At 41.4% G+C, this 25,217-nt stretch overlaps 1 protein-coding gene across 4 annotated transcripts in view; it reads left to right on the top strand.

Moving 5' to 3' along the window:
* The window catches only part of PDCD2 (programmed cell death 2), a 289,253-nt gene that overhangs the window by 215,387 nt on the left and 48,649 nt on the right, over window positions 1-25,217 (top strand). For 3 of the 4 annotated variants that reach the window (XM_044086129.1, XM_044085975.1, XM_044085896.1), the window contains one exon: window positions 6,702-6,815. The exons of the other annotated variant lie outside the window; for it this stretch is intronic. In XM_044086129.1, coding sequence (XP_043942064.1) covers window positions 6,702-6,815 — 114 coding nt within the window. The remainder of the gene's footprint in view (window positions 1-6,701; window positions 6,816-25,217) is intronic. 4 annotated transcript variants of the gene reach the window in all.

The raw sequence follows: 25,217 nt of genomic DNA, 5'->3' as shown, positions 1-25,217 counted from the left end.
ATCTCAGAAGGACGGTCATCTGCTCAATGTCAAGCTTCTCAACTTCTTCCTCTCAGCTTGGCATATTCTGTGTTGAAGTGGCAGCAGGGTCTCAACTTCCAACAAGTTTTAATGTGAGTATGGAAGCTAGAAGGCCTAGTACTAGAGAGAGTGTACGAGAAAAATGGAAGCTTTTGATATGCATGAGGTTATTAGTTTTCTCAGTTTTTGAATGTGCTGTGTATAATTATTTCTATATAATTGTGCTGTTACTTTTGGATAGAATCACATTAGACAACCCCGACAGAGTGCTGCTCGCTATATTTTTGTCTGTGACTGCATAACTGTCTTGAGGTTTCTTCTAACAGATTTTTTCCAATTGGCTCAGTATCTGCATATACTAGTAGTTGGTTCAAGACATATTTTCCTGCTTGCAGTAGCTATTTGCTCAGTTTGTTTTTTTGTAATCTTTATAATATATCTTTACCATCTCAGAAGTGCTCCCTCCTGTCTGTACTCTTCTTTTCTAGACCTAACACCACTCTTAAGTATTCAACTGCGGTACCACCTTTATCATTCTTATAAGAAAAGCGCAGTCCGGGTCTGAACTGTCTACAAACAGCTAAAGTTGACTTTGTATGTGGCCAATATTCATTTTCCCCTGGAGAGCACTCTGCTTTGGCTTGTAAGCAGCCCCCCCCCCCCCACACACACACACACACACTCACACACTCATCTTCCACTTTCTCTCTTATTCCCTTCTGTTAGCAGATAGTATCTATAATCTCATCAATACTGTGTGTTTGTTAATTTAAACTGAGACCACAGTGGCCTACTGATACAAGGTTATCCTGTTTTTCCACCTGAAAATGGTTAAGAAATGACTTGCAGTTTCAGAGCAGTCCTTTGTCAATTGTGATTGTTTCTCAAACACTAACTTGTCTTTGCTTTGGCTCATTAGCAGCAGTACAAAGAACTGCCTGCTCACACCCTTGTTCTCCCCTCCCCCTTCCCTGTTTATTACCTTAAGACAATCCCAAAGGTAATAAATATTACCTGTGGCAGGCACCATTTGTAAAACTACAATCACCCTTGTCACGATCATATGTTCATTCATCAATTAACTCTACCTGATTGTTTCCAGCCCCCTCATAAGAGCAACTAACAGGATCTCTACCTTCTTCGCTCCCCACCCTGCCCCCTATTCCTTCCCGCCCCCAGTGGTCCCATCTTTATTACACTCACAAATCCCTCCCATCTTTACAGTAGCCAACCACAGCGCTAACCCAACACTACCTCCTCCATCTTCCCACTACTATCACACCTCCTCAACTAACATGTACAAGCATACCTTACCTATGCTCACTGCATGCACTCTCCTTGCATATCTTACATCCTACCAAAGCTCTATCATTCCCGCACTCAACCACTACCACTGTACTACTACTCACACCACCACACATCTCACCCTCACTGAGCCTCAGCTCCTCTCCCACCAACTCAAGAACCATCCCTATGTACCCCCCACATATTCTACCAATTATATTACTCAAACATAAAGCATCCCTACAACTTAACATAGTAACCCTCCCACCATACCTATTACCCAAAGAGCACAATCATAACGTTTCCCTTATGAGAGTTTTTGAATGTGCTGTTTTGAATGTGTTGCAGTGCCACATCATATTGGGTGCATTAGTATAAAGAGCAGAGGTAATCTCTTGCATTTCTGTTATCTTTACCTCTTTATACCCACTTCTACTGCAAAAGGCAGCAGCTTGCCAGAAGGCTCCTTTAAAAATGTGACTCATTGTTTTTGACATCAAGCAGGACTTTTGAGAGTTTGCTTCTTATTCTTTCTGTTGGTCCCGCGACCACAAACCTATACTTTGTAAGCTTCTTTCACTCGTACATTCCCATAAGTCACTTTGGCATAGCAGTCAGTTGTTTGCAGCTTGTTTTACCGGAGTTTGGCATTGAGCTATAGCAGTAACCGCACTTTGTTCCAAACTCATCTGTATTCCTGTACCTGCTTAACTGGTTTGGTTTCCAGTAGCCAACAGCAAACCCATACTGGTTTAAGCCAGGAGTTCTGCAGTGGTAATTTTTCCATTCTCTTAACAGTTACTATGATTAAGGAATTGCAAAGGAACTGCATAGCTCTGGAAAGTTCCTTTATATTTTTAGACTGTACTTTTGAAACCAAGTAAGTGAAGTCTTTCCTTGCCATGCTTTTTCCTTGGGTAATTATCAGTTTGACTGCTTCCACTGCCAAGTAGATCTCCTCTGCTGCCTTTTCCCCAGTCATCTTATGGTCCCTCTTGGTAACTTAAATGCACTTCAGTGGCCTTAAGTTGTAATTGGTCTGAGGACAGGAACACCTGCTTCATACCAGTCAGGCTATCTGTTCACTGTAGATGGACTGTACATTTATGGAATCTTCCGAGCAGTCTTCCGTTGGATGTACCATCTCATTGTCCCTCGCCAGCGGCCATGTTTGTGACCGATATTTTCACCTTGGGGTGTAGTAGAAGGGTTGTAGTAAAGTTACATTTTCTATATACTTCTCTTTAAAGGAAAGCAGTCCTGCTGCTGCTGCAGGCACTCATACGTTCACTTCCAAAGAAGTGAACCATAGTCCAAACTGAGAACATACCAGGTGTCTGGTATCTCAGCTGACAAAGTGGAAAATGTTCGTACGACATCTGTAGAGAGTTTTGAGCTTAATTAGCTCTGCATGAACATCTGAGGGGAGGTCCAGTGTTTAGTGTTGTGTATAAAAAGCAACAAGCATGGCCAAGAACCAGAATTTATTTCAAACACACTTGTAAGTGCTTTCGTCAAAAAGACTTCATCAGACATTTTGAACCGCACCATATAACTGCTTATATACTCAGCAAATGTCACATGACACAAGATAAGTTGAAAAAATAACTATTAAAAACATGATCAATACATTATAGTATACAATTAAAAACTGGTACACAAACCATTTCAGACAATACAAGAACAAGACAGCCATACACTTAAAATTTATAAAAATTTCATGTGACATTTGCAAAGTATTTAAGTGGTCATATGGTGTGTTTCAAAATGTCTGAAGTCTTTTTGATGAAAGTGCATACAATATGTGTTTGGAATAAATTCTGGTTCTTGGCCGTGCTTGGTGCTTTTATTTGTTCAGTTTTTGGTTTGTGGTTGGTTGTTCACAGGTTGTGTATGCGTAGGCAAGGAATGGTTGCAGGTGTGTAGAGGTGCCCAACAGCTGCATGCCTGGTATAGTGTGCACAGTGCTGTGCTTCACAGCCATCATGAGGCTGGCCATTTGGAGCATAATCTCCTAACCATGCATAGTGAAAACCTCCATCTCTAGCTTTTGCATTTACCTGCTGGTGTATCCTGGTGCTAGGAGAATGAATGGACCATTAGTTTGAGTTTAGTAACAGAGTCTCTGGGAATGGGAACGTTTACCTTCTTTAATTCTAAAATTCATTGAAAGGCTTACTTGAATGGTCATATGAGAATACAAGGCTAATGACCCTAAATCCTTTTTAAACCTAGCAGTGCCTCCCAGAAAAATTAGAAAGGTGTCGGTCCTTTAGTTTTGTGAGAGGTATATAAACTTAGGCATGAGTACTTGAGCATTTACAGACTTCCTCACTGTAATAGTCCTAGGTCCCTAGCCACCAACACTTTTTCCAGGCTTAGCCTTATCAATGACAGACATTGTGTTATCCATGGCTAAATGAAAGGATGTCCTGCTGTTTGATTACAGCTAGGATGAACCTTCCTTATGCACCCTGTCTGCTCAGACTTTTCCAGGACGTTATCTTCTGTGCTTCCCGAGGTCCCCCCACATTCATATTAATGAGATCGGATCATCTTCTCATTTGGGTAACAATATTCTGGCCTCACTTGCCATAGTTGGTGTTGCTGCTGTTGAGCCCTGTAACTCCTGCTTCTGCCCCAATCGGCCTTCAGCCAAGTTTGTTCTGAAGGTAGCATCTTATTTCTTGTGGAAGATTCAATCATGTAAGCAAAACCAAATTATTTTCTAGGAAGCGTGCAGAAACCTAGACCCATGCCTAGTTCCTATAACCCTTGCAACTTGTTCTATCCTTTTGTGCCAGGTTTTAGCTGTTCATTGGTTAATGTACATATGGTAGTCATTTCTTTATTTTTGTAATGCTGAACCCTTTTTGCCTTCCTTAAGGGTTTCACAGCCTTTCTAAAACAGATTTTCCATTTAAGGCCTCTGTTCAAGGAGTCCATTGCCAAGGGACCTTGCTTTATGCTGGAGAAGTCTAACATTTCTTCTCTTTGAGCCAAAACGCTCAACACATTTCAAGTTTCTTAAACACATTTTGCTATTCATAACTGTAGCTCACTAAGATTTTTTTTCAAATTTTAAAGTTTTTTTTTTGTTGTTCTGCTTTAACATTTGGCAGTGATAATTTTATTGGGAATAGTCATTTACTTCTAAAGCTTCTAATCCATCCTGTCTAAACCTGTATTTGTTTCTAATTGCTAATTAATTCCCATGATGATTGTTCTGCTTTGGACTCTTTCTTAGCAGTCTTGTAACCAGAAGACTTTCAATACAGAAGTTATGTGAACCATTCATATCTTGGCTGCAGGAAGATGTCTCTTTCCGTTTTTGGCCTGGGGGTCCCCATATTCAATTCAGAGGTTTTTTTTTTTTTTTTTTTTTTTTGACTAAACATATATGTGTGTATACATACAAAAAGTGTGTGTGTGTGTATGTATATATATATATATAATTTTTGTGGCATGGAGATCCTTTTCCTTAGGCGCAAGGTAGAAATCAACAGGAGAGGTCAACTTTTTCCATCGGTGAGTTACTGCCCAAGTATCTCACTTGCCAACTATTAGCTCTGGACAAAGGCATTCTTAGCCTGTGTTCCCTGCAGATCAGTTTTATGGTGCATATATTATGTTCCTTCTGTTTTTGATTATCTTAAGTGCTGCTGGAGGTCCATTGAGTCATGCAGCAGTTCCTTTTCTGAGTGCTTCTGGTCCAGTCATGGGACACCATAGAGAAGTGTGTTTTCTACTTGAATGCTCTTCCTAGTGAAGGAAGGGTAATAAGTGCATCTTCAGTTATGTTTAAGAAAAATACAGTATGTCTTCTGACCATTAGCTCTGATTCATCCTCTGGTTGCCAAATTAAGGCTGAAATACTAAGTGGGGTCACTACATCATTAATTCTATCATTGTCATTTCTAAAGGGGTGTTTCTTTACACTACCATTCTACTTTGGACACAGAATATTCTGAGGGTCTATTTCCCTTCACTAGAGAACCTGGCTTCTTTGGAAAGCTTCATGTTTGCTGTGCAAGATCTTTGGGGAGTGGTAGAAAAGGGGAGTCTCATCTTTTTTGTCAGTTCCGGTTCCTGGAGAGGAGGGATTTTGGATTAGTCTGTTCTGTCACTTGTATGAGCTCTGATTTTCTACCTTCTGTCTTCATATTTATGCCTTCCTGGAGCATCTAGCTACATTGGCTAACAGGTCCTTGGCCTGTCATTTTGAATTAATTTTGGAGTTGGGCCTCTCCTTTACTTTTCTGTCACTGGTGTCTCCTTTTTGCTGAAGGGGTTTGGGTTGGTCTGGTTTTATTAGTCCATTTCTGTGGTTTGAACCTGTAACCTTGGACACCTTGTGGATGTCTGGTTGCACGTTCAGGAGAGCAGCAGACCTGCGTAGGGGGCTTCTGTACGTTCTCTCTCTTTGAAAATGTTGAGGCATCCTAAGTGATCAGAGAGCTGACAGAGTGTACTATTCCTCCATTTATAACTCATTGACATTTTTTTACCTGGACCTGCTCCTCCTGTGGAGGGCTTTTTTGTCCATTGGGTCATGACCTTGCGAGGAGAATCCTTTTTGTTTAGTGTTCCTATGACTGACAACCTCTGAGTGATTAACGCCCTTAGTGCAGTCTAACTGCAGAGCTGGCCTTTAGTATTCTTTGCCTGGCGTCTGAGTTCTTAACTTTGTTTTGGGCACTGCTTTGTTTTCTACTCAAACAAACTCTCTTACAAGGACTCTTTGAAGTAAGACATATGCAGGTAAATGAGTAGTAGTCATATGTGCTGATCTTCAAGTAGACCATAGGAAAGGAGTCCTGTTGTTCTTTCCGCTCTTCCAGTGGAACTGGGTGGATTTCTGGGATCCTTTTAAAAGGAAATCCTTTGTAGTACAGGTTTACTTTAACATCCTTTATTTCTTGTTGCAGGTTTATTCCTCACATTTTGTCATGGATCAGGAACCTAGTGATGGAGGGGGGGGGGACGCATGAACCCTCAGGCATGTGAACTTGGGATCAAGTAAGGAGTTTAGCTGATGACATGACAGAATTTTTGAGACTAACCCAGCATTACACCTGTTAGAGGGCCTTCGCAAAGATTAATTGAGATGGCAAGTACTCTTATACGTGTTTCTATGGTAGTTTTTTGAGAGTCCTAAATGGTAGAATGTTCATTGATCAGTTTGCCATTTGTATCTCGGGGTCTTACCTACATCAGATGGAACTTCATTAGAAGTTATCTCTTTTGTTACTGTTTCTGTACCTCAACATCTTTCCCCTCTCTACTGTGTGTGTGTGAGTGACCTAATTTCATTTTTGTTTCCTAAGCAACATCATGAAGTTTCTGGCAACGAATAGATGTAGAGTTGTTTATTTGTGTATGTTTTTAATGTTTAGGTTTTACGGTACAGCAGAGGAGGAAGTCCACTTTGGGTTTCAGCCAAAAATGTTCCACAGCAAGAATCCATCCCTCACTGCATCTGTGGTGCTGAAAGGATATTTGAATTTCAGGTACGGAGGCATGTGTATGCAAATGTGAAATTAGGCATATTAATTGAACTAATGCATTACTGGATTCCTTATGCACTACCTTTTGTTGCGACAGGAATCACTACTTTAGTTTAACTGTAACAGTTTGAAAGGACTTTTTTGCCCATCTTACTGCACAAGTCTGATTTTCTTGTTCAGATTTCAGGGTTAAGTGTAATCCCTCAGCTTCCATTTTGTCTTGTTACATCAAAGTCTATAATGACTTAAATTGTGAGATGGTGTAATCTGTGCTGATGTTCTTCATCTCACATTGCTGCAGTCCTAACACTTGGGTAGTCCGCTGTCCTCGGTCGGCCCGAATATCAAAGTATAAGGCTGACGTCGGTCAGGGCGCATTTGACTGACGTCAGGACGTCAGGGTACAAATGCGCATGACCGACGTCATATCCTCAGTCTTTTTTGCCGCATGGTCCGATGCAGAAGCAGTATTGCAAGTGCCGGTTGGCGTTCTGAGATTTTTCGATCCAACTAGGGGCCATACAGCCGGTCCCTCTGCCAGAAGTGGGCCTAGGATTTTATTCTCGCCTGTTCCTAGTACCAAAGAAGGGGAACACGTGGAGACCAATTTTGGATTTATCTATCCTCAACACTTATCTGGACATTCCCAAGTTCAAAATGTTGACGTTGCAGCAGCTTTTACCTCTGCTGGGCAAAGATCATTGGATGGTAACTTTGGATCTCAAGGAGGCTTACCTTCATGTTCCTATCAGACTAAGTTGCAGAAAGTATCTGCGTTTTCGAGCTGGGACTTCTCACTATCAGTTCTCTGCATTGCCCTTTGGCTTATCTACTGCGCCCAGAGTGTTCACGAAAGTTCTGGCTCCAGTGATAGCTTTCTTCAGGCTAAAAGGAATACAGATCTATCCTTATTTGGACACAGCACTGCCAGGATCTAGACACTGTCATTCAAATAATACCTTGCATTCAAAAGGAATTTTTGTGGTGGGCTCAGGAATGTCACCTAAACAAGGGACTCTCTGTGACCCGGCCAGAGGCGAGTCAGATTTTAACGACAGATGCCTCAGACAAAGCTTGGGGAGCTCATCTAAATGGAAAGTGGATACAAAACAAGTGGCCTGTCAGACTGCAACATCTACATATCAACATGAAGGAGATGTTAGCAGTCCAGTTTGCATTAATTGCTTTCAAGGAATTGCTTCTTCCAGGGCAGGTGTTGATTCTAACAGACAACACAACTGTCATGTGGTACATCAACAAGCAAGGGGGAACGCATTCTTATCCTCTATGCAGGCAAGCAATGATTCTGTGGGAGACTGCTCTCAGTTTACAGCTCAATCTTCAGGCAAGGTTTCTGCCAGGAGCACAGAACTCATTAGCAGATGTGTTGCAGACGAATTATGGATCCCCACGAGTGGAAATTGGATCCTCATGTATTTCAGAAATTGACAGTGTCATGGGGAACTCCAGACATAGATCTGTTCGCTTCTCCACTAAACCATCAGCTGCCAAGGTTTTGCACAAAAAGGTTTCATCCCACAGCTTGGAAAGTGGATGCTCTTTCTTTCAATTGGAGCAATCTTCATGTATATGCCTTTCCACCTCTGCCTCTCCTCCCAAAGGTACTTCTAAAGGTCAGACAGGACAAGCCAAGGATGATTTTAATAGCTCCGGATTGGCCTCGACAACACTGGTACCCATTACTGAGAAGTCTGGTATGGAAGCCTCCATGGCCTTTGCCTTGATTCCACACCTGTTGTCATGGGAGGACAGCCATTTGCTAAATGTCAAGCTTCACTCTCTGCACCTAACAGCCTGGCATATTCTGTTTTGAACCACAGTGGGCCTCCACTTCCTCAGCAAGTTTTGAATGTTATTTTGGAAGCTAGGAGGCCTAGTACAAGGAAAGTGTACGCAGGCAAATGGAAGAGATTTTTGTTTTGGAGTGCAGCAAAAGATTTTGATGTTTCTGAGCCTAATTTGAGTATGGCTCTTCAATATCTTACTGAGTTACTGGACAAAGGTTTGTCTTTCTCTTCTATTAAAGTTCATGCTGCAGCAATTTCAGCTCACTATGATTGCAACCCACCATTGTTTTCTCATCCTTTGTTCAAGCAATTTCTTAGAGGGGCAAAGAATATAAGACCCCCACGAAGAGCTCCTACTCCTGCTTGGGATCTCAATTTTGTGTTGGAGAAACTCACTCTACAACCTTTTGAGCCTGCAGCTACTGCTGAGTTGAAATATTTATCTTGGAAGACTGCTTTTTTGTTGGCCATTACCTCTGCAAGAAGGGTTTCTGAATTACAGGCCCTTATGGCAGTTGAGCCTTTCTTGATTTTCCATAAGGATAGGGTATCATTACGTACTAATCCTTCCTTTATGCCTAAGGTGGTTTCTAGTGTGGCTTTAAACCAAACTATTCATTTGCCTACTTTTATGCAAATCCCCAAAATAAAGGGGAAAAGATTTTGCACACTTTAGATGTCCACAGGCAGTTGCGTTATTATTTGGACAGAACTAAAGGGTTCAGGCAGTCTCAGCAGTTGTTTGTTTCTTTTGCCTTGAGTTCTCAGGGCAAGCCTGTATCAAAACAAACTATTTCTAAGTGGATTGGGTTTTGCATTGCTTTCTGTTATTCCCATCATGGCAAGGAGATTCCAGCTGGGATTAGGCCTCATTCCACTAGCGCTACTGCCACTTCAACAGCTTTTTTGAGGGGAGTGGCAACCAAGGATATTTTGGAGGCAGCTACTTGGAGTTCTGTACATACTTTCTCTAGGCATTATTACCTGCCACTTTACTCTAAGTCCAGGGCTGGTTTTGCCACTGCTGTTTTGCAGGGCATTTTGGCAGCTCCTGCTTCCTTGTAGTTAGCCATCCTCCCTTACCTCTGCTTTGGGATTCTACCCAAGTGTTAGGACTGCAGCAATGTGAGATGAAGAACATAGTACAGTTTTGTACCTACCATAAATGTAGATGTTCGAAGATCCACATTGCTGCAGTCCAATTTACCCTCCCTCCTTCCCCTCTGTAGTTAGAGGCGGTTGTGTGGGTTGGGTTGTACATTTTGTGTATATTGTATATATTGTACATATAGTTAGTGCAGGGGTGGTTGGTTGGTTATTTGCTGTCTTTTGGTTTTGACCTTTATTTTTAGGGTCTTCTGACATCTGGGGCAAGAAAAGACTGAGGATATGACGTCGGTCATGTGCATTTGTACCCTGACGTCCTGACGTCAGTCAAATGCGCCCTGACCGACGTCAGCCTTATACTTTGATATTCGGGCCAACCGAGGACAGCGGACTACCCAAGTGTTAGGACTGCAGCAATGTGGATCTTCGAACATCTACATTTATGGTAGGTACAAAACTGTACTTTACTGTTTGCTGAAATCTTGCTCTGCTGAGTTTAATTTGAAACACTTGTGTGATGTTTGAAACAAATGTTTGGGAAGAGACTAGAAAAAAGATGAAAGCAAATGTTTAACCCAGTCACTGCCACATATCACACAAAGTGCCCAGATGATAGATGACAGGGCAATCAGCTTTCTTGCTTTTCTGCAGTTTCCCTTGTTTCATAATGCCACTGTCTACTTTGTGCACAGGCAAGTTAAGTGTATGCATTTTTTTTTTTTTTTTTTTTTTTTTTTTTTTACAGTTGTCAAATTGGGAGGATATTTCTGGAGTGGGCTAAAACAGAGCAGTGATTTTTTTTTTTTTATTATTTTTTTATTTATTTATCCCCCCCCCCCCCCCTCGAGATATGGTATGCCTTATAGAAATAATTCTGTGTATGAGTTTTCAACAGTATTGGTATCCCTTTGTCTCACAGTAACCCTCCCTTTCTGGGTAAATGTGTATACAGCCTTTTCCTTCCCACCATTTCCACTGTTTTGGATATCCTTTGAGTGATAGTCTAGGAAAGTACCATGCTTTGGAAAACGTCTTTTGAAGTGTGCCATTGTGATAACCAGATATTTAAACTGAGTCACTGTTGCTGTTGCCTTTAATGCTTTGATCAGTCACACACAGTGTGTTTTATGGTTAATCACAGGAAGTGAAAGTAGTTAAGCCTGGCTATACATCTGAATTTCAAAACCCTTCTTACTGAAATCTGTCTGTTAACCTTAAGAAGTTTGGTGTATCCTGGCTGTCCCAATAATTAGTTGAAATACCACCTTCGACTCTCAAGGACCCATTAGGCAGTCATTTTCCAAATGTCACCCACCAAAAATAGTTCCACTGTTCTCTACCCCACCTTATTTGTTCTGTACCCCACCTTATTTGTTCTCTACCCCACCTTATTTGTTCTCTACCCCACCTTATTTGTTCTCTACCCAACCTTATTTGTTCTCTACCCAACCTTATTTAAAATTCATACAGAAGTATCCGTGAGTACAACCTTATCACAGCTGAGGGTTATGGTATAAACTGTCACGCAGACTTTCTCTGATAGCACAAAAAAATGTCCTCCTACCAAAGCTGGAATATGGGCTCACAAGTCAGTTATATTTAACTGGTAATCATTCCTTTGTGTTGCAAACCACAGAAAATCAAATCTGTCTTCCTTGCTGATAAACTGTCATCATTGCATGCCTTACTGCACGCCTTTAGAAAAGTTCCATTAGCTACCAGTAAAAATACTGTCCTTTTGGAAGATTGTTAAATTTAGTATTGGTCAGTTTTGGAAGCATCATTGTTTTACAGTAAATGTAGTTACTTGTCATACTACTACTACTACTTTCGGCTGTTCCCATTAGGGGTTGCCATAGCGGATCATCTGTTTCCATTTCTTACTGTCCTCGGCATCATGTTGTCACGCCACCTACATGTCCTCTCTCACCACATCCATAAACCTTATCTTAGGCCCTCCTCTTTTCCTGTTACTTGGCAGCTCCATCCTTAGCGTCTTTTTCCCAGTATACCCAGCATCCCTCCTCAGCACATGTCCAAACCAACGCAATCTTGCCTCTCTGGCTTTGTCTCCAAACCGTCCAACCTGAGCTGATCCTCTAGTATACAGATTCCTAATCCTGTCCATCCTCATCACACCCAGTGCAAATATTAACATCTTTAACACTGCCACCTCCAGCTCTGACTCCTCCCCTTTTTGTCAGTGCCACTATTTCCAACCCATATAACATAACTGGTCTTACTACCCTGTTGTAGACCTTCCCTTTCACTTTTACTGATACCAGTCTGTCTCAAATCATTCCACTCTTCTCCACCCATTCCACCCTGTACTCTCTTCTTCACCTCTTTTTCACATTCACCGTTACTCTGTTTTTGTTATTTCCCAACATCTTTATTACATTTCCACATGACAAACGCAGTCTTACATTTATATAAATGAAAAACATACAAAATGAAATCAGTTTAGTTGTAAACAGTTTACATCATAGACACCATTGAAACAACTGTAGTTGTAAACATTACTAATCACTTCTAAACATTCTAGTCATTAGTCGTTAAGCATTATATATCTCGTTCAAATCCTGCCGCTTAAACCTCATTCCTACACTGCACCTTCCCTTTTCTAAAGCTTCCAATTCCAGTTTTATCTTCGTTACTATATTCACTACTTCTAGTAAAGTTGGTCTAGACTTTGATTTCCATTTTCTAGTAATTGCTTTTTTAGCAGCCACCATAATTAGATTCAGCAAGGCTTTACTATGTCTAGGCAATTCCGATTCTGTAACATAACTCAAAAAAATCATCTCCCCAGTCAGTCCAATCCACCCACCCAGCATCTCAGACAGAGTAAAAATCCCAAAAGTCTGCTAGCTCATCACACTGCCAAAAAATATGTTCTCAGCTACCTCTTTCTTGCCCATCACACCTCCAGCATTTGCTATCCACCTGAGAAAAAATTCTTTGTAGTCTACTTGGGGTATAAAAATATCTATGTAAACATTTCCAGGCAAAGATTTTAAATCTTCTACACTTTGTTACATATTTGGAAGATATACATATATCCCCCCATTGTCTTTGTGAATTGCTTATCCAGTCTCTCTTCCCAACCCCTTCTAAGCTGCTCTGATTGATTCTTGTAATTATCATGCAATATTTTATATGCTTTACTAATTATTCCTTTTTTAACTGCAGCTTCTGTTCTACATTCTATTAAAAACTCTACCACTCCTGGTCTTTCATTTAGGAGCCTGCTATTTCTTTCCCTTGTACTCTGATATAAATCCTTGATAGGGAAGGCAATTTTTAACCTGCAGTCCAAATAAATATTTGGCCTTTTCCCATTCTATTACCTTTCTAGTCATTTGTTCCCAAAACCTTGGTTCCTTTGCCAATTTTTCTCCAATAAAGTCCAGCCCTCTCTTCCCTATTTGTATCCCTGACCACAGTCAACCCTATCGGCAAAATCTCTCTTCTCCATTCTTGTGCTGGTTTGTTTCTTAGAATACTCGTTATTTTGTGAATATAATACTCTGTATGATTTTGGTTGTTCTCCTTAAGAATCTGCACCCAGAATCCCAATCTCTCCTTATTTCTTGAAATTCCTCCCTGCGTCATCATCCCTTTCCACCTTGAATTATAATTTTCTGCCTGTGCTATGTATAAGAGCCTTAACTGTGTTGCTCTAAAACACCCCCTCAAATTAGATAATCCTAGTCCACCTTGTTCTTTTGGTAGAATCATCTTATTCCACTTGACCCTTGCTGTCTTCCCTTCCCAGATAAAATCCTTCAACTCTTTTTAATTGCTGTCCACAATTTCTCCTCCAGTTGCTAAAAGTCTGCCTGATCTGTGTATAAAACTAAAGGGACTAAAAACATTTTAATGGTTTATACCTTAGTATCCCTATCCATATAATAAAACTTCTTGTTTCTCATTTATTGTATTATCTCCAGTTGTGTCTCTTCCCACATATCCTTAGCTGCCACCATAGAGTCGTTTCTAATCCATACTCCTAAATACTTAATTTTATCATGTCCCCATAAATATGGCTATTGTTGGACCAGTTCGTATGTGGGTACATAATTTACCGCTACTGCCTTTGTTTTAGCTTCATTAATTTTGTATCCTGAGAAGATTTGAAACGGTCTTAAAATTTCCACAACACTGTAATGTAATATCTGCAAGTAGAGCCAGCTTTTTCTGACTACCTTACCAATTATATCCTTGAATTTCTGAGTACTTTATTTTCTTTGTCAGTGGTTCTAAATACAGTGCAAATAACAAAGGGAAAGTGGGAAACCTCCCGGGCTTCTCTACTCAAGCAGAAGTAATCGGAGAGGACCCCACCCACTTAAATTTATGCCTCCGATCTATCATATATTTTAATCAGCCTAATAATTTTATCAGGGAAAGCAAATGCTTCCATTCCCCTGCTCATGAAGTCCCAGTCTATGTCATATGCTTTCTCTGCATCAAGACCCACCAATAAAAGTGGTACCTTCTTACATGCTGCTTCCCTCTGGATCATCAATGTTCTGTTAAGGTTGTCAAATGTTTGCCTCCCCTCTACAAAACCAATGATCCACATCAATCAATTTTGGTATCACTTTTGCCATTCTTTTAGCCATTGTAGACATAAACACTTTATAATCATGGTTTAGTAATGAAATTGGCCTGTATGAAGCTGAATCTGCTGGATCTTTACCCTCTTTAGGTATTACCTTTACCACCGCCTTCTTCCAGGATGCTGGAACTTCTCCTCCTCTTAAAATACTGTTAAACAAAACCTTCCAGATCTTTATCAGTTTTTCCCCTCGTAACTTCCACAGTAATACCATCTATTCCTGGGGACTGTACTGTAGATTGGTTATACATAGCCATTTTTATCTCCTCCCTTCCTATCCTAACTATTAGTAATTGACCCTCATCTTACCTCTTTGGCATATTCTTCCGTAAACATTTCCATTTCTACCTTTTTTCTTGATTTCCATATTTCTCTGCTTTATACAAATTTTCATAAAATTTCTGAAATATTTCTAATACTTCTACAGGGTCTCTTGTTATCTTGTTATAGGCTCCCTAAGCTTGGTGACTGCCCTTTCCACTTTTTGTTGCCCAAGTTGTGCTAAGAGTTTTTGTGCTCTAGAATTCTTATCAAAAAATGGTTGCTTAACAGCAATCTTTCTAAACTCATGCATATTATCAAGGTAATCCCTTATTTTCTGTTTAGCATTCTGCAGTGGCTGCTTTTCTTTTTCTGAGAGATTTCCCCTATTTTACAATACTTTAAAATTTGTCAATCCCTCTAAATGATCCTTGTTACTGTTTAGCCACATCTCCCTTTCTTTTATTTCCAACCTAGTTTTAAACTCCACTTTTGTATCCCACTCCTTAGCTATGTTTTCAGAAGACAAGTCTGTCTTCCCTAGTAGCTTGTGAAATAAGTCCACAACCCATTTGTTATATTCCTCTTTTCAACTAGTAGGTGGGGAAGCGCCAAAGTCTCATTTACATTTCATTAGCTTGCATTTTTATTTTAGTTATTGGTGCATGATCTGAAATAGTTATTGGGTGTGTTTCAAGACCTTCAATTAAACACACATGTTCCTTTGCAATATAAAATCTATCTAGCCTAGCCCAGTTTTTGTATTTCTGTGAGTAATATGTAAATTCACTCAGAACTCCTTTTGAATTCACATCTTCCATGCCAAACATTTTCATAAATATCTTCAAAAATCTACCCTCCCTTGTTATATATCCCTTCTAGGCCCCCAGACACATATTCACTGTTGCAAACCAAATTCCAGTCTCCACCTATAAGTAATATTCCTTGCTGAAAGCTGATTATTTCTTCTAGAAATTTCTTAAGCTCCATTATACATTTTTAGGGGGGATGTAAATGCATGCCAGTGTAATCCTCCTCCCTAGCCAGTAGCCCCTTAGTACTATGTATCTTCCATTATTATATTCTTTCATCTTCTCTCACTATTGGAGCTCCACTTGCAATTAAAATAAGTACTCCTCTTTTCTTTTGCTCCAAATATTCCGCAAAGTAACCATCTTGAAAACCTTTCTTTATCAAATTCACATGTTCAGTTCTTTCCAGGTGTGTCTTCTGTAGCATAGCTATTTGCACTCTACATTTTTTAATGTAGTTCACTACTTTTATTTTATTTTTATCTCTAAGACCACTTAGATTGAAAGACATTACAGAAAGCATCATTTTTTATATAGTTATTATTACCACCTTTTATATATAACTGCTTTTTTTGCTAAATGTCTAGTTCCAACTTTTTTGTTACATGTGTATACTGTCCGTCAGTTTGTTCTTTTATACAGTTTTCATGTCATATCCATTTGCATCTGTCACATCTTGCATAACTGTTTGCTTTTTTGAAAGCCCTCAGAGCAAACAACCCCCCTAAAAAAACCCTTTTAAAACCTACGAACTTTACAGTAATACACAAAACTAAGTACATCTTCAAATATTGAAGATGTTCATCGTGTTTCACTGTTGCAGTCATTACTCTTGGGTTATCCTGCTGGCAGGCTACCCTCAGTCGGCCAGAATTCCAAAGTCTATGTCCGGCGTCGGTTGCTGTCGCCTCTTCCCTGACGTCATTGCGCCAGGGGTATAAAAGATGCAGCCAACGCCATTTTCTTCAGTCTTTCTTGCTGCGCGGTGCCCGAAGCAAAAGCAGTTCGCAAGTGCTGGTCGGCCGACTCCTGAGATTTTCAAATCCGAATTTCAGAACCAAAGTCTTCATTAAAGCTAAGTACCCCATTGGGGAAACTTTTTTCTTGCTCCAGACCGATGTCAGAAAAAGTTAACAATTGTATTTCTTGTGGGAAGCAAATACCTTAAGGATTTTCACTCTTACTGTATTCCTTGCCTAGGCCCTGATCACAACATTGCTAGCTGTCAGTTTTGTGCTAGATTTAACCAACGCACTATCAAGCGTCTGTTCGATTTTGCATTTCATTACTTTGGCCGAAGATTTAATTATATAATGCCGTCGGACCAGCCGACAACCGGAGTTTACAAAAAACGCAAGGACAAGGAAAAGGATAGGCATCCAAGGTTCAAAACCGACGAAGCCTCTGCTAGGCCAGTCGCCGGTTCTCAGTGAGGCGCTTTCGCAGTCCCTGGCGCCAGCTACTTCAGAGCCGCAGGCCGCTTCAGACTCCCCCGTGGAGCTGACTGGGCCTCCGGAAACTCAAGGTATTGGACACTCTGAAATCATTCCCTCAGATGGGTCCGGAGCCGCTGAGCATGCATCAGCTTCTGAGGGTGTCTTCAGACCTACACAACTATATATTAAGCCATCTTCAGCTTCAAAGACTAAAGCAGCTCTAAAGACAAAGAAACAAGTACAGCATTCTCCCTCTGACTTCCATGTCTAAAAAACAGATGCTCAAAATGGCTTAAGACCTAATTGGTTTGATCAGGGGCTCCCATCCCCCTCCTGATGAGAGGCCTGGGCAAGAGACAGAGTATGATTCTTCTGATCAGGTTTGTATTTCCTCTGATTCCTCTTCTGAACAGGATTACTCTATGCTTCCCTATGAGGATTCTGATGCTGAAGAATCCATTCCTTCAGCCTCTCCTCCTGAGGATTATTCTTTTGGGGAAACCCTGCATACCATGAGGGAGCATTTCCACTGGGAGATCCAAGATTATTCTGAATCTAAGAAAAGGCTCAGACTTTCTGCTACTTCCTCAGCACAGACCCCTTGCTATTCCACCTGTTCTGGACTTTGTAGATGTATTTTCAGAGTCCGGCCTGTCCCCTGACTCTTTACCCCCTGCACCTGCTAAGCCAGACAGATACTACAGGGTCCTGGATTCTCATAAATTCCTATATAAAAGCCCCGCTGCTGACCCAGAAACTATATCTCAGGGTCCCAAAGGGGTTAAAGCTTCCACTGCAAAAAAAGTGTCCCTTCTGATGAGGATTCTAGGGCTCTAGACCCTTCTGATGAGGATTCTAGGGCTCTAGACAGATGGGGGAAAAAGTCTCCACTTCTGCTACCCTGGCTGTAAGGGCTTTAAATTGTCAGTTTCATACGCTTAAATATCAGCAATATTTAATGTCACTGCTTAAACAGAAAATGTTGACAAATACTGAATGTTCAGAGAACAAGGAATTGCAGGATTTATTGCATACAGCTGAACAAGTGGGAAAGCATACTTTGTAATGCGGTTATGATTCACTGGAGGCTTCTTGCAGGGCCACTGTTACAGGTTCTGTTATTAGGAGGCATGCTTGGTTAAAGGAACAGAATCTGCCTGATCATGTTGAAGCAAAATTATTAGATGCACCATTACAGCATGATACTTTGTTTGGTACTAAATCAGAAGAGGTGTTGAAAAAAATGGAGGATAAAGCAAAATCCATGCAGACAGTCAAGGATTTCTTACAGGTACAGTCACCCAGGTTTAGCAGGAACTGGCCCTCTAAAAATTGTTCCTTTCCAGTTTCACAGACCACAAAGAGGCAGATACAGGCATCCCAGAGGCAGATCTCAGCCCCAAGGCTCATACAGGCCTAAACAATGGGGTGCTTCTACCTCCAAAAGCGGAGAAGACAAATCACAACTTTACAGGAAACGGTCCCAATTACTTTTCTCTACCAGATCCAAGCACTTTTCTTTTGGCAGCCCCCTTGGGGGGAAAACTAGCACTTTTTTCATCAAATTGGAAAATGGTTACCCAAGACAAATGGGTCTTGAACATAGTGTCCCAAGGCTACAGGTTCCATTTTCACACCCTACCAAGGTCAAAAGGTTATGCCAGACCTGCCACACAATCGGTGGGCAGAGGCACAAAAACAAATTACAGCCCTCATGGACATGAGGGCCATTCAGCAAGTACCACAACAAGAGCAGAGGCAATGGTTTTACTCCAGACTCTCTCTAGTACCCAGAAAGGACAAAACCTGGAGACCAATACTGGACCTGTCTATACTAAATATGTTTCTGGAAATTCCAAAATTCAAGATGTTTACTCTACAGCAGCTACTGCCCATGCTGGGCAACAAGGCTTAGCTCATAACTTTGGACCTGAAAGAGGCATACCTGCATGTCCCAGTCAGACAATCTTGCAGAAGATGCCTCAGATTTATAGCTGGCTCAATGCATTACCAATTCTCTGCACTGCCCTTTGGCTTATCTACTGCGCCCAGGGTCTTCACAAAATGCCTGGCACCAGTGATTGCATTTTGCAGACAAAAAGGAATTCAAATATATCCCTACTTGGACGACTGCCTAATTCAAGCAGAGAACAAAGACATTCTTCTAAAGCATCTGGCGTTTGTAAAAAGATTACTAATTGGCCTAGGATACACAGTAAACGAAAAGAAATCAAAACTAGTGCCCTCTCGAGAGATAATATTCCTGGGTGCAAGCTTAAACACAACTGCCCAGGTGGCTTATCTCATGCCAGACAAAAGCAACTGACTACTTCAAGAAATTGTCAACAAAAACCCACTTATCTGCAAGGAAAATCCTGCAGGCCTTGGGTTTCATGGCATCTTGCATTATTCTAATTCCATATGTCAGACTGCATATGAGGAAACTACAATGGTATCTAAAAAGTGTTTGGACTTAGCATTGCCACAGCCTGGAGACAGTAATTGCACGCATTCCCTGCCTGCAACAGGAGTTTTGATGGTGGGCAGAAGCCTGAAACCACAACAAGGGTCTGCCATTCATATTACCCACAGGCAGACACTGACAACGGATGCATCAGACTATGCCTGGGGGGCCCATATGGCAGGAAAATGTATTCAGGGCACATGGCCTGCAAACCAGATGCATCTTCACATCAATCAAAAAAGATGCTAGCTATTCAAAATGCCCTGACAGCTTTCAAGGACCTGCTTCATCCAGGACAGTTACTGATCAAGACAGACGACACAACGGTCATGTGGTACATAAACAGGCAGGGAGGTGCACATTCCTACCCCCTCTGCAGACAAGCAATGACCCTATGGGACACAGCATTGGCTTTTCAGGTTCACCTGCAAGCACAAATCCTGCCAGGAAAAACAAATACTCTGACAGACGAACTAAGCAGAAACCTCATGGATCCCCACGAATGGAAACTGGATCCACAAGTCTTAAGCATGATAATAAGGAAATGGGGATGCCCAGACATAGATCTATTTGTCTCCCCTCACAACTGCCAATTGCAGAGATTTTGCACCAGGATTTATCACAAGCAAGCATGGAAAGTGGATGCCCTATCCTTCAGCTGGAAAAATCTAATGGTATATGCTTTTCCCCCACTGCCTCTCCTTCCCAGGCTACTCCTAAAGGTCAGACAAGAGAAGCCAAAAATGATACTGATTGCACCAGACGCACCACACCAGCACTGGTACCTAGTTCTAAAGATCTTGTCACAAGGTCCAGCATGGATATTGCCTCAAACTTCACTTACTGACCCAACAAAACAATCAGATCCTGCACAGCCAACTCAGAACCTTAAATCTGGCAGCATGGCGGATAATATAGCCATTCAGAACACTTCTCTTTCAAAAGCAGTTATGGATGTTATTTTGGAGGCCAGGAAGCCCAGTACCAGAAAATCTTATGCAGAAAAATGGAAGAGAGTCTGTGCTTGGAACCAGGAACAAGGCAGTGACATGTGTGTACCAAATATCCCTCAGATTTTGCAATACCTAACTGAGATGCTAAACAAAGGCCTTTCTTTCACATCAATTCATGCCTCTGCCATTTAGCCCATTACAATACGGAACCACCTATGTTTTCTCATCCTTTAATAAGGCAGTATCTGAGGGGCCAAAAACATTAGACCTCCAAGGAGAGCACCAATTCCGGCCTGGGACCTCAATTATGTTTTGGAAAAACTCACACTGCCTCCTTTCGAGCCAGCATCAACAGCAGATATAAAATTCTTATCCTGGAAAACAGCTCTGCTCCTAGCAGTAACCTCTGCAAGGCGAGTCTCAGAGCTACAAGCACTCATGGCTGTGGAGCCTTTCATCATTTTTCATCCAGACAGGGTTTCTCTGAGGACAAACCCTACATTTATGCCTAAGGTGGTGTCCAGTGTGGCCCTTAACCAAACCATTCACTTGCCTACCTTTTATCCAAATCCATAGAACAAGGGTGAGAAAATTCTGCATTCTTTGGACATACACAGGCAGTTACTCTTCTACTTGGACAGAACTAAAGCTTTCAGAAAGACTGAGCAACTTTTAGTGTCATATGCTGCAGGATCACAAGGAAAGGCTAGACTATTTCTAAATGGATAGGCCATTGCATCCGTTTCTGCTATTTTCAACATGGCAAATCAGTGCCTAAGGGCATTAGGCCTCATTCCACCAGAGCAGCAGCCTTCCTCAGAGCAGTACCAACCAAAGATATCTTGGAGGCTGCAACTTGGAGTTCAGTACACATCTTCACAAAGCACTACCACTTACCTCTTTACTCTAAGTCAGAGCAGGCTTTGCCACTACAGTTCTGCAGGGCCTCATAGCCTCTCTTAACCCTATTTAGCCCAGATGCCCTTCCTCAGCTTTGGGATTCAACCTAAGATTAATGACTGCAACAGCTTTGGGATTCAACCTAAGATTAATGACTGCAACAGTGAAACACGGTGAACATAGTACAGTTGTGTAATTACCATAAATGTTGATGTTCGAGTGTATTCACTGTTGCAGTCCAGGTTACCCACCCACCATCCCCCTTTTCTTTGCTGGGACTTATCTGCACCTCTCTATCCTATACAACCTTTTTGGTGTATTTGCTTGTAGATGAAGGAGATGTTATTTTTGTGCATGCATTTTTATTGGCATATTTTACAGCCTACAAATTTTGGGGCACCTGACATCTGGGGCAAGAAAAACTGAAGAAAATTGCGTCGGCTGCATCTTTTATACCCCTGGCACACTGACGTCCGGGAAGAGGCGACAGCAACCAACGCCGGACCTAGACTTTGGAATTCTGGCCGACTGAGGGTAGCCTTCCAGCAGGATAACCCAAGAGTAATGACTGCAACAGTGAATACACTCTTAACATCTACATTTATGGTAGGTACACAACTGTACTTTTTTGTTTCCTAATAAGAACATAAGTTCTAAGTTGATAGCTTCACAGACAGGCTAAAATTAACCAAAAAGAAAGGATAGCCATGCTAAGACTCATGGTGCAGCCTGTGCGATTAGTAAATGCTAGTTAATTTTGTTATCTATACAACTCTCCCAGTTGAGAAAACACTTGAATGCTTTCAGTAAACACTTTCTCCATGCCATTTTTCTTTATGAAATTGTTGTCTAGTGACATGCAAACCAGACACTGAACTGCTAAGGGTACCTTATCAGAAAGAAAGACTTACAGTATTTAATATTCTTTTTCATTTACATGCTTTGTAATAAACTTGTTACTGGATAATGCCTGTGGTTTTTACCCAGTCATTCCCTATGCAAGCATGGGAAAAAGTGCACTTTATTTTTATTTTGTCATACTATGTTAAACAGACCCTTGTTCTCTCCCCCCATCTCCTCTTCATTCTTTTTTCATTGCAGTGTCTACGTTTTTCAAAACTGGGCAAAGAAAAAGAGAAGGGTGAACAAGAAAAAAACAAAAGCACCTGTTTATATTAGTATCCTCAATGCATTTAAAACAACTGAGAGAAGTTTATTTAGTCTAACTGGTTTTGTATTATCTTTAAAGCTGTCACACCTGGGAAAACCCCTTATTGTTTTCAGGAAACATTGTCCTAGCCAGTTTCTCTGTTGTTTTTTTTTTTTATTTTCTTTCAGCCAGTCACCTTCCACCAAACTGTCTCCAGTTTCTCTACCAGACTGTCTCCATGGAAACAAGCTGCAGAAAAGCTACTTAGTATAGATATTTGCAAGGGCTAGAAAAACAACCTTATAATATTCTGTATTCTTTTTAATTTACTTGCTCTCTGCTTTAAAACAAAGGCTTTTAATCAGTCATTTTTCCATCCAAGAATGAAAAGGTAGCCCATTAATTTGAACTCTGTCATGGCCCCTTAACCAGGCTCCCTTTTTTTTTTTCATTACTCTGAACTGTTGATCCTAAGTATGTAAACTCATCCATCTTCGCCAACTCTACTGCCTGCATCCTCACCATTCATCTGTCTTCCCTCTCATTCACACACACACATTCTGTCTTAGTCCTACTGACCTTCATTCCACTCCTGTCTAGAGCATATCACCACTTCTCTAGGTTCTCCTCAACCGGTTCCCTACTCTCACTACAGATCACAATGTCATCCACATACATCATAGTCCATGGGGACCCCTGTCTGATTTTCTGTCAACCTGTCCATCACCATTGCAAATAAGAAATGACTGAGCTGATCCTTGTTGTAATCCCACCTCCAACTTAAATGCATCTGTCACACCTACTGCAGACCTCACCACCGTCACACTACCCAAGTACATATCTTGTACCATTCTTGCATACTTCTCTGCCACTCCCGACTTCCTCATACAGTACCATAAGTCCTCTTTAGGTACCCTGTCATATGCTTTCTCTAAATCCACAAAGATGCACTGCAACTCCTCCTGACTTTCTCTCTACTTATCCATCAACACTGTCAGAGCAAATATTGTTTCAGAAGTGCTCTTTCCCGGCATAATGGTGATCACTAATCACCACCACCCTTCTTAACTTAGCTTCCACTACTCTTTCCCATAATTTCATGCTGTGTCTGATCAGTTTTATCCCTTTGTAGTTACTGCATCTCTGCACACCCCCCTTATTCTTAAAAATCTGTACCAAAACACTTCTCCACTCCTCAGGCATCCTGTCACTTTCCAAGATTTCATTAAACAATGTGGTTAATAACTCCACTGTTGTCTCTCCTAAACATCTCCATGTTTCCACGAGTATGTCATCTGGACCAACAGCCTGCCCATTCTTCATCCTCGCCATAGCGGTCTTTACTTCTCCTTGCTAATCCATTACACTTCCTGATTCACTATCCCCATATCATCCAACCTTTTCTCTCTCTCTCTCTCATTCTGTTCATTCATAAGCCCCTCAAAGTACTCTTTCCGTCTGCTCAACGCACTCTCCTCGCTTGAGTACGTTTCCTTTATCACCCTTACCTACTGCACATCTTTCCCAGCTCGGTCCCTCTGTCTAGCCAATTGGTACAGGTCCTTTTCTCCCTCCTTAGTGTCCAGCCTTTCATACAGCTCTCCATACGCCTTATCTGTAGCCTTCACCACCTCTCTTCTCCTTATACTCACCAACTTTTCTCTGTGTACTCTTTTGTACTTCCTAGTTCAACCACCAGGTCTCCTTATCCTCCTTCCTCTGTCCAGATGTAACACCAAGCACCTTTCTAGCGGTCTCTCTTACCAGCTCTGCTGTAGTTACCTAGCTGTTTGGTAACTCTTCACTGCCACCCAGTGCCTGCCTTCATTCTTCCCTGAACTCCACCCCACAATCACCCTTTTTCAGCTTCCACCATTTGATCCTTGTCACTGCCCTCACACTCCCCCTCTTCCTGATCAATGTCTTCCTACAGACCACCATCCTACTCTGCCTAGCTACACTTTCCACTGTAACCACTTTACAGTCTCCAGTTTCCTTCAGACTGGCCCTCCTACATAGGATCTACTCCACCTTTGTGCATCTTCATCCACTGTGCTCCTCCCTCTTCTTAAAATTATATTCACCACAGCCATGTCCATCCTTTTCACAAAAGCCACTACCATCTGACCTTTCATATTCCTGTACTTAACACCATACCTACCCATCACTTCTTCATCCCCTCTGTTCCCTTCACCAGCAAGCCCATTGAAATCCACTCCAATCTCCACACACTCACCACTAGGTACACTCACCATCACTTTATTCATCTCACTCCAAAATGTTTCTTTCTCATCCATCGCTCAACCTGTGGAGCATATGCACTAACAATATTCATCATAACACCATCAATTTCCAACTTTATAAACATCACTATCCAGCACTCTCTTAACTTCCAAAACACACTTGCCATACTGTTCCTTCAGGATAACCCCTACCCCATTTTTCCTCCCATCCACACCATGATAGAACAATTTGAACCCACCTCCAATACACCTGGCCTTACTTCCCTTCCACCTGGTCTCTTGTATACACAATATATCCACCTTCCTTCTGTCCATCATATCAGCTAGCTCTCTCCCTATACCAGTCATGCTGCCAACATTAAAAGTTCCTACCCTCACTACCACACTCCTAACCTTTCTCCTCTCTCCTGCCTTTGGGCATGCCTTCCCCCTCTTCTTCTTCTCCTCCTTCAGCCAACAGTAGCCCAGTTTCTGCCAACACCCCAATGGCTAACAGTATTGGTGGTGGTCATTGTTAACCCGGGCCTTGACTGATCCTTTTCATCCTCGTACTCACTTTTCATGCAATTTATTGTCATACTACTTGTGTTAATTTTTGCAAAATCATTTGTAATTTTATATTAAAATGTGATTAATTGATTTATTTT

The sequence above is a fragment of the Protopterus annectens genome, chromosome 1.part0, assembly GCF_019279795.1.
Source record: "Protopterus annectens isolate FY-2018-M chromosome 1.part0, PAN1.0, whole genome shotgun sequence".
In the NCBI taxonomy this organism is placed as follows: Eukaryota; Metazoa; Chordata; order Ceratodontiformes; family Protopteridae; genus Protopterus; species Protopterus annectens.
The sequence above is the reverse complement of the archived record's forward strand: the minus strand, read 5'-3'. Positions and strand labels throughout refer to the sequence as shown.